The sequence below is a fragment of the Salvelinus sp. IW2-2015 genome, linkage group LG24, assembly GCF_002910315.2.
Source record: "Salvelinus sp. IW2-2015 linkage group LG24, ASM291031v2, whole genome shotgun sequence".
Taxonomy (NCBI): domain Eukaryota; kingdom Metazoa; phylum Chordata; class Actinopteri; order Salmoniformes; family Salmonidae; genus Salvelinus; species Salvelinus sp. IW2-2015.
In genome coordinates, this window is record NC_036864.1 from 11,341,791 (window position 1) to 11,351,172 (window position 9,382).

General features: G+C 41.9%; 1 protein-coding gene across 1 annotated transcript; it reads right to left on the minus strand.

Annotated features, from left to right (window-relative positions):
* Positions 1-248: 248 nt before the first annotated feature.
* LOC139022955 (protein mono-ADP-ribosyltransferase PARP12-like) lies at positions 249-6,395 on the minus strand. The gene is made up of 7 exons (XM_070434804.1): positions 6,250-6,395; positions 5,859-6,003; positions 2,393-2,528; positions 1,998-2,118; positions 1,414-1,492; positions 1,061-1,266; positions 249-849 (listed from the first exon to the last, which is right to left on the minus strand). The coding sequence occupies exons 3-7, from the start codon at positions 2,501-2,503 to the stop codon at positions 794-796; spliced, it is 573 nt and encodes a 190-aa protein (XP_070290905.1). The 5' UTR covers positions 2,504-2,528; positions 5,859-6,003; positions 6,250-6,395; the 3' UTR covers positions 249-793.
* Between the last annotated feature and the right edge of the window lie 2,987 nt (positions 6,396-9,382).

Genomic DNA, 9,382 nt, shown 5'->3' on the forward strand with positions numbered 1-9,382 from the left:
CTCATCTAGCTCATCTAGGGGTAAAGTATAAGGCACTCAGTGGGCTGTTTATTCTGCAGCCACGTTAGAAATGAACACAAGCTAGATTACCAATGATGTGTATATACATCATTGGCTATGACCCTTGATTCAAATAAATGATTAAATAAAAATATTAAGGCTTATTTAATGAGGGCTTTGAATATTCCCATCTTTTCGAACAACACCTGAGATAAAAGGTATGACCTACATTTCAACATCATGCACACAAATGTTATCTAACTAAATGTCCCAGTTACTTGATCATGGCAGTCTGCTACAGCATTCCTCATATATGTATACTCTACAAAGGCAAAGTGCAATATCTGCTTAAAATAATGAACAGCAAAATCTGACTTCAAAGTATTTTTCCGTCCAGACATACAGCAATTTCTGGTACTTCATGATATATTCTGATTGACTGGGTTGTTCTTGTCAGGAAACGAAATGCCTTATTATCACATATTACACCAGGCCATTACAACAGATCAAATGTTTTTTTACCAAATTTGCAGATACTGCACTTTGCTTTTGCAGGGCAAAAAAAAATAAAATGAAAAAGGTAAACAGTTTGTTATTGTGCATGTTGTTTCATACACAGTGTATACAGGAGTATATCCAATATCTGTAGTCCTTTTCTGCAATAGGCATGTATTTCTCGTTCGTGAGCTAATGGCAGGTTCTTGCATGTAAACAATAGTAACCCAACAATTCTACATCCCCTAAAATAAACAGCAATGATGATGTTGGAGTGTTGAGTTGTTCCTCATGCTCTCTAGACACGCCTGATGTTGCGCGTCATCCTTGTAGACTGGTTGGTTTGCTTCATGGCTGCAAAAGACAGAGACATTTAGAGAATGCTTCAGACAAGGCCGAAATACATATTGTCATTACATATTGTCATTCCTTTTCTAGAAAATCTAATTGATTAAGACCTACTATGAGAATGATGACCTTCAAAAGAGATCCCACTGAAGTCGTGTCTCCTCTAACATGAGTTACACATCATCTGCAAGGCTACACACGTCTTGAGGCCTCCTACCTGAAAAGTCCAGCTTGTAGGCCTGTCCGTTGGCAGTGAAGGACATGGATCCATTGAAGTCCTGCTGGTACTGGTCTTCAATGTCAGCACTGTCTTTGAAGGTGTGCCAGCGCCCACTTTTCCCCCCAAACTGCCACTCTGGAGATTCACTCTGGCCCGCTGGGGACATCTTCACTCTCTGGAAAGCAGACGTCACTCGACCAATTCTGTTCAATCAGAGAGACCGTTTCGTTTATCTCAAGTAAAATATCAATACATTCAAATCAGCACATTCAAATAATGCGGGTTTTGTCTATGGCACAGTCAATGTCTTCTCCTAAAGGGGCAATCCGTTCCATTGTGTTTGAACTTACAGATTTCCGCTTTGAGGTGGTTGGTACTTTGGACGACGGACAACTTTCCTCTTCCTCTTGCCGCTCACCTGTCTCATTTCTGACACACACACACACACACACACACATCATGAACAGAGAAACTAATAAGCAACGCAGAATTCCCCCCCCCCCACATATTTTCACTTTCTCAGTTACGTTGAGTCTTTCTGTTTTGAGTGAGTCACAGACATGAGTGAGTCACAGACTGGCAACTGCTTGGCATCGAACACAAGGCACTAGAGGGTAGCGTGTACGGCCCAGTACATCCAGGAGCTCTATAACAGGCGGTGTAAAAATGTGTATTTAGAAATATATATATATATATATACTGTATAGCCACATTATTGTTATTTTATTGTGTTAATATTTCCTTTTTTTCTTTAGAAAATGTTTCTTACTTTTTAACTCTGCATTGTTGGGAAAGTAAGTAAGTATTTCACGGTAAAGTCTATACCAGTTGTATTTGGCGCATGTGACACATAAAATGTGATTTGATTGATTTGACATTCAAGTTTTAATGTCAATATAAGTGTTTGTCTAAGGTTTCTTTCAGTCTGACTCACGTCTGAATTGGATCTCGAAGYTATCGGAGCCGATGTTGAACGTAAGAGAACCGGTACGGTTGCGTTGGAATTTCTGCTCGATCTCAGAACTCTGGATGGGGCCTGGGTTTCCCTTGGAATCCTGAGAGAAAAAACACTCTTCCCGTCACTCAACAATGGTTTCTGTGACACGTTTTTTCTCTCAATAGCAGTACATGTCATATGATATGATGTTTCTAAGCTGAATTAAGACTAGAGTAGAGGATTCCAGAGTTCCAGAAGAGGTTTCCATGGTTCAGTTTACTTCCTGAATTGACTGAATTGAAATGGAATTGACCTCAACCCTGGTATGTTCCTAAGTTCAGCTTCTAAAGACAACGGTACACTTGGGGTTGTTGCCTGGTGTTTTGCTGTACCTTTTCTCCATACTTGGCCCAGCATTTGCTAGTTGAGTAGAACCAGATCCACTCTGTCTGCTGACCATCCAAACGCCTCACCCTCAGATTCTTCTTACCGCGGACTCTCATCGCCTTGAAATCAATACTCACTTCGCTACAGAGAGAGAGAATAGAAAGAGACAAGACAGAGGGAGAGGGGGGGAGTCTCAATTACCAAAATAATTCTTTCAAAGTCCTTGATAGACTTTAGATCAGTCAACCAAACCCATATATATACACAGTGTCAAGAAAAAGTATGTGAACCCTTGGATTTAATAACTGGTTGACCCTCCTTTGGAAGCAATAACCTCAACCAAGGTAGTTGCGGATCAGACCTGCACAACAATCAGGAGGAATTTTGGACCATTCCTCTTTACAAAACTGTTTCTGTCACGAATCCCGCTTCCTGAGTCTGTTTTTGCCTGTGTTCTGTCCTGGAGTGTTTTTTCCGGTGTCCTGGAACGCACCCTGTCTGGTTGCCGGGCGACGTAGCTAGTTGGAGGATCTCTGAGTACCCGCACCTGTATCCCATCAGCTATCTGCACACCTGGTCCTGATCATCACCCCTCCACTTCATAAGCGCTGACCTGACATCCATTCCCTGCCGGATCGTTAGCCATGAACATCATTCACCCGGAACACTCATCCCATCCCTACCTGGTCGTCGGTGACTTCAGTTACTTCCTTGGATCTGCTTACTCAATTCCATCAACTCACCTCCGCTGCCCGCTCCGCTACTTGGATTTTTCTATCACTACATTTAAACTTGTAAATAAATACTCACCTTCGTCTTACTCTCCTTGTCCTGGTCTGCTTCTGGGTTCTACTTTAGAGAACCGTGACAGTTTCAGTTCAGCAATATTCTTGTGATGTCTGGTGGGAAACGCTCTCTTGAGGTCATGCCACAGCATCTCAATCGGGTTGAGGTCAGGACTCTGACTGGGTCACTCCAGAAGGCGTATTTTCTTTTGTTGAAGCCATTCTGTTGTTGATTTACTTTTGTGTTTTAGGTTGTTGTACTGTTGCATCACCCAACTTCTGTTGACCTTCAATTGGCAGACAGCCTTACATTCTCCTACAAAAAGTATTGATAAACTTGGGAATTCATTTCTCTCGATAATAGCAAGCTGTCCAGGCCCTGAGGTAGCAAAGCAGCCCCAAACCATGATGCTCCCTCCACCATACTTTACAGTTGGGATGAGGTTTTCATGTTGGTGTGCTGTGCCTTTTTTTCTCCACACATAGTGTTGTGTGTTCCTTCCAAACAACTCAACTTTAGTTTAATCTGTCCACAGAATATTTTGCCAGTAGCACTGTGGAACATCCAGGTTGCGAACTTCAGACGTCCAGCAATGTTATTTTTGGACAGCAGTGGCTTTTTCCGTGGTGCTCTCCCATGAACACCATTCTTGTTTAGTGTTTTACGTATAGTAGACTCATCAACAGAGATGCTAGCATGTTCCAGAGATTTCTGTAAGTCTTTAGCTGACACTCTAGGATTCTTCTTAACCTCATTGAGCACTCTTGTAGTCATCTTTGCAGGACGGACAGTCCTAGGGAGAGTAGCAACAGTACTGAACTTTCTCCATTTATAGACAATTTGTCTTACCATGGACTGATGAACATCAAGGCTTTTAGAGATAATTTTAGAACCCTTTCCAGCTTTATGCAAGTCAACAATTCTTAATCTTAGGTCTTCTGAGATCTCTTTTGTTCGAGGCATGGCTCATATCAGGCAATGCTTCTTGTGAATTGCAAACTCAAATTTTGTGAGTGTTTTTTATAGGGCAGGGCAACTCTTGCCAACATCTCCAATCTCGTCTCATTGATTGAACTCCAGGTTAGCTGACCCCTGACTCCAATTAGCATTTGAAGAAGTCATTAGACTAGAGGTTCATATACTTTTTACAACCTACACTGTGAATGTTTAAATTATGTATTCAATATAGACAAGAAAATTACAATAATTTGTGTGTTATTAGTTTAAGCACACTGTGTGTGTCTATTGTTGTGACTTAGATGAAGGTCAGATCAAATTGTATGAACAACTTATGCAGAAATCCAGGTAATTCCAAAGGGTTCACATACTTTTTCTTGCCACTGTATATATACAATACCAGTCAAGTCAAGTTTGGACACATCTACTCATTCAAGGGTTTTTCTTTATTTTTCCTATTTTCTACATTGTAAAATAATAGTGAAGTGACATCAAAACAAGAAATAACCCATATGGAATCATGTAGTAACAAAGAAGTGTTAAACAGATTCAAAGTAGCCACCCTTTGCCTTGATGACAGCTTTGCACACTCTTGGCATTCTCACAAACAGCTTAGTGAGGTACGCAGTCACCTGGAATGCATTTCAATTAACAGGTGTGACTTGTTAAAAGTACATTTGTGGAATTACTTTCCTTCTTTATGCATTTGGGCCAATCACTTGTGTTGTGACAAGGTAGGGGTGGTATACAGAAGATAGCCATATTTGGTAAAATACCAAGTCCATATTATGGCAAGAACAGCTCAAATAAGCAAAGAGAAACGACAATCCATCAATCCGGAGCATTTCAAGAACTTTGAAAGTTTCTTCAAGTGCAGTCGAAAAAACCATCAAGCGCTATGATGAAACTGGCTCTCTTGAGGACCGACATAGGAAAGGAAGAGTTAAAGAATAAGTTCATTAGTTACCAGCACCCGAAATTGCAGCCCAAATAAATGCTTCACAAGGTACAAGTAACAGACACAACATCAACTGTTCAGAGGAGACTGCGTGAATCAGGCCTTCATGGTTGAATTGCTGCAAAGAAACCACTACTAAAGGACACCAGTAAGAAGAAGAGACTTGCTTGGGCCAAGAAACACGAGCAATGGATATTATACCAGTGGAAATCTGTTGATTTTTGGTTCCAACCGCAGTGTCTTTGTGAGACGTAGAGTAGGTGAACGGACTATCTCCGCATGTGTGGTTCCCACCGTGAAGCATGGAGGAGGTAGTGTGATGGTGTGGGGGTGCTTTGCTGGTGACACTGTCTGTGATTTATTTAGAACTCAAGGCACACAACCAGAATGGCTACCACAGCATTCTGCAGCGATACGCCATCCCATCTGGTTAGCACTTAGTGGGACAATCATTTGTTTTTCAACAGGGCAATGACCCAACACACCTACAGGCTATGTAAGGGCTATTTGACCAAGACGGAGAGAGTGATGGAGTGCTGCATCAGATGACTTGGCCTCCACAATCCCCCAACCTCAACCCAATTGAGATGGTTTGGGATGAGTTGGACTGCAGAGTGAAGGAAAACCAGTAAAAATAAAGAAAAACCCTTGAATGAATAGGTGTGTCCAAACTTTTGACTGGTACTGTAAATATATTGTATATACAATGTTTGTAGGTCTATCTGGCTCTGAACTAAACTAACACCTTCAGGTGTACTCCCTCTCCTTACCCGTAGGGGGTGTTGTAGATATTGATGCCCTTAATGTTGGGTTGGGAGTACTGTCCCTCCAAAATGTGATCGTTGGCTATGTCCTTCCAGCCATGTCCATCTTCCAACTGCCATTTGTATGGCCCGCTAAAGTCACGCTGAGCCTCTGACAGTGGGGAACAAAATGGATACAGGTAAATTACACTCACAAGACACTCATTCGTTGCATCCATACATATCTCTGTTCATGGTCACAAACACAAACATATTAACTTGATTAGGCCATTGTCCATTTTCAGTCTTGGTCAATTAACATTTCTAAACGTTTCAAGATTTATGGATTGAATTGAAGCAAACTTGTCGACTCCCTCCCTTCCTCTCTGACCCTATTACAGCCTAGTACACGTCTCACCTCTAGATGAAGACCTTTCCCTGGCCCGGTCTCCTCTTCTCACTCCAGATGAAGACCTCCTCCTTTCTCTCCCACTTCCGCCTCTCCCTCCAGATAAAGACCTCCTCCAGTCCCTCCTTCCACCTCCTCCTCTCCCTCCAGATAAAGACCTCCTCCTGTCCCTCCTTCCACCTCCTCCTCTCCCTCCAGATAAAGACCTCCTCCTGTCCCTCCTTCCAACTCCTCCTTCCCTCCATAACCTGCCTCCTTCCCTCCTTCCAACCACCTTCCGTCTAACCTTAGATAAGTCCTTCCTTGTGTCTCCTCCCACCTCCTCCTCTCCTCAGAATAAAGACCTCTCCTGTCCCTCCTTCCACCTCCTGATCCTCTTCACCCCAGATAAACCTCCTTCCTGTCCCTCCTTCCACGCTCCTCCTTCCCTCCAGTTACCAACTCCTCCGTCCCTCCTCCCACCCTTCCTTCCTTACCTCCAGTGAAGACCTCCTCCTGCCCTTCTCCCAACCTCCTTCCTCTACCACGATAAAGACCTCTTCCTGTCCTTACCTTCCAACCCCTCATCAAGCTCTCCCCAGAATGAGACCTCCTCCCTTTCTCCTCCCACCTCCTCTCCCTCCCAGATAAGTCCTTCCTCCTGTCCCTCCTTCCACCTCCTCTCTACCTCCAGATGAAGACTCGTCTCCTACTCCTCACCCCAGTAAGACCTTCCTGTCCCTCCTCCACCTCTCCATCACTGTCAGAGAGGAGCTGAGGGTGCGTGAAGGTGACACCTGGCTCCATAGCGACAGTTTGCCTCTCAGTGCCGTATTTGCAGACGTGTCGGTAGTGGCACCTTTTCCCCATCCGGCAGTGACCACTGTTGTATACCGCAAGGTCTTCCTGATCCTGACAAAATATCAATATTAATCAACCAAACTGAAATAGATATGACAGCATGACTTTTGACTTTTTCCACATGTTGTTACTTACAGCTCTTATTCTAAATGTAATAAATAAAATGTTTCCTCAGCCAATCTACACACCAAACCTGAAACAAAGATTCTCTGTCTGATGAAACAAGATTGAACTCTTTGGCGCTGAATTCCAAGCATCACGTCTGGAGGGAAACCTGGCACAACCATCCCTACGTAAGCTATGGTGGTTGGCAGCAGTCGTGTTGTTGGGAAATGTTTTTTCAGCAGCAGGGACTGGGAGACTAGTCAGGGATCAAGGCAAGAGGACATTACAGAAAAGGAGAAAAGTTACAGAAAAGTGGATACCTGATGAAAACCTGCTTCCAGAGTGTCAGGACCTCAAACTGGGGCGAAGGTTCACCTTCCAACAGGAAAAACGGACCAATAGCACACAGCAAGACAAGCAACACATGGCTTCGGGACAAGTCTTCTGAATGTCCTTGAGTGGCCCAGCCAGAGCCCGGACTTGAAACCCGATAAACATCTCTGGAGAGACCTGAAAATAGCTGTGCAGCGACGCTCCCCATCCAACCTGACAGAGCTTGAGAGGATCTGCAGAGAAGAATGGGAGAAATGCCCCAAATACAAGTGTGCCAAGCTTGTAGCGTCATACCCAAGAAGACTCAATGCTGTAATCGCTGCCAAAGGTGCTTCAACAAAGTACTGAGTAAAGGGTCTGAATACTTATGTAAATGTGATATTTCAGTTATATTTTTTTTTATACATTTGCAAAAATGTCTAAAAACCTGTTTTTGCTTTGTCATTATGGGGTATTGTGTGTAGATTGATGAGGGGAAAAAACTATTTTATAAATGTTAGAATAAGGCTATAACGTAACAAAATGTGGAAAAGGTCAAGGGGTCTGAAAAAGGCACTATATCTGTTAACTATAAGTGTTTGGATAAAACCATTCGCTAAATTACCATATTACATAGATATATTGTTCACACTTTTCTTTTTAGAAGGAATTATATGGGGTTCCATTTGTAAAGTTGAACAGTTCATTTGTACAGGCTATTTGCTTGATATTTTTACAGACTTAGTTCTGACCTGCCGGGGTCCTGCTGCATCACTGTCTGATTCCTCTTCTGTAGCACTGCTCTCAGAGTTACTCTCAGAGCAGCTGAAGTTCTCCTGGTAGCTGTTCCCTTGACTAGGGTCTGGACAGGGAAAATAGAATAGAAATACAATAGAATAGAATAGAACAATAGGAAATAGAAGAGAATCTGTGATTACAGTGTGATATTGGACCAGTGTGATATTAAATTGTGTTTTGTACACTGTAAAAAAATCCTGTAATTGTCACAGTAAATAACTGTATAATCAACAGTAACAAACTATATAAGCTGAATACAGTAGATTACCGTATATTACATTGCATTGTGGGGAAAAATGTAACGACTGGGAAATATTTTATGTATTTTGTAACGTAAATAAATGCTACGTAAAAAACAGTAGCAGTTCACTTACACAATACATTTAATATTTTATTCTTCGTTAATTGGTGCCTGTTTTGTTATTTTATATGCATTACTTTGTTTATGGCAGTGTTGTTTTATATTTAACAAAAAATATACAATCAGAAAGGCACAACATACAAATAAATCATTTTCCATTGTTAAAAGTAAACCACAAAAATAGGAGCTACATGTAAAATGCAGGCCCCTTGTGGAAATTAGGTGAATAATATGAGTGAGTATTTTCAATGTGATGTACACTGAGTGTACAAAACACTAGGAATACCTGCCTTTTCCATTAAATAAACTGACCAGGTGAATCCAGGTGAAAGCTATGATGCCTTATTGATGTCATCTGTTAAAGCACAATATGTAACTTTTTCAGGGACCTGACCGAATTCACATAGAAATGTGTGTCATTGTTCTGTCCTTCGCACCGAAAGCAAGTCTAAGAAGCGGTAGATCTGTTCTATGTGCACTATTTCTATGCTTTCCGTTCCCGTTCTTAAGTTTTGTTTTTGCGTCTTTTAATTTCGGTTTTGTACACCAATTTCAAACAGCTGAAAATTGAATATTTTGGTTATGGAAAATATACACTGCTCAAAAAAATAAAGGGAATACTTAAACAACACAATGTAACTCCAAGTCAATCACACTTCTGTGAAATCAAACTGTCCACTTAGGAAGCAACACTGATTGACAATAAATTTCACATGCTGTTGTGCA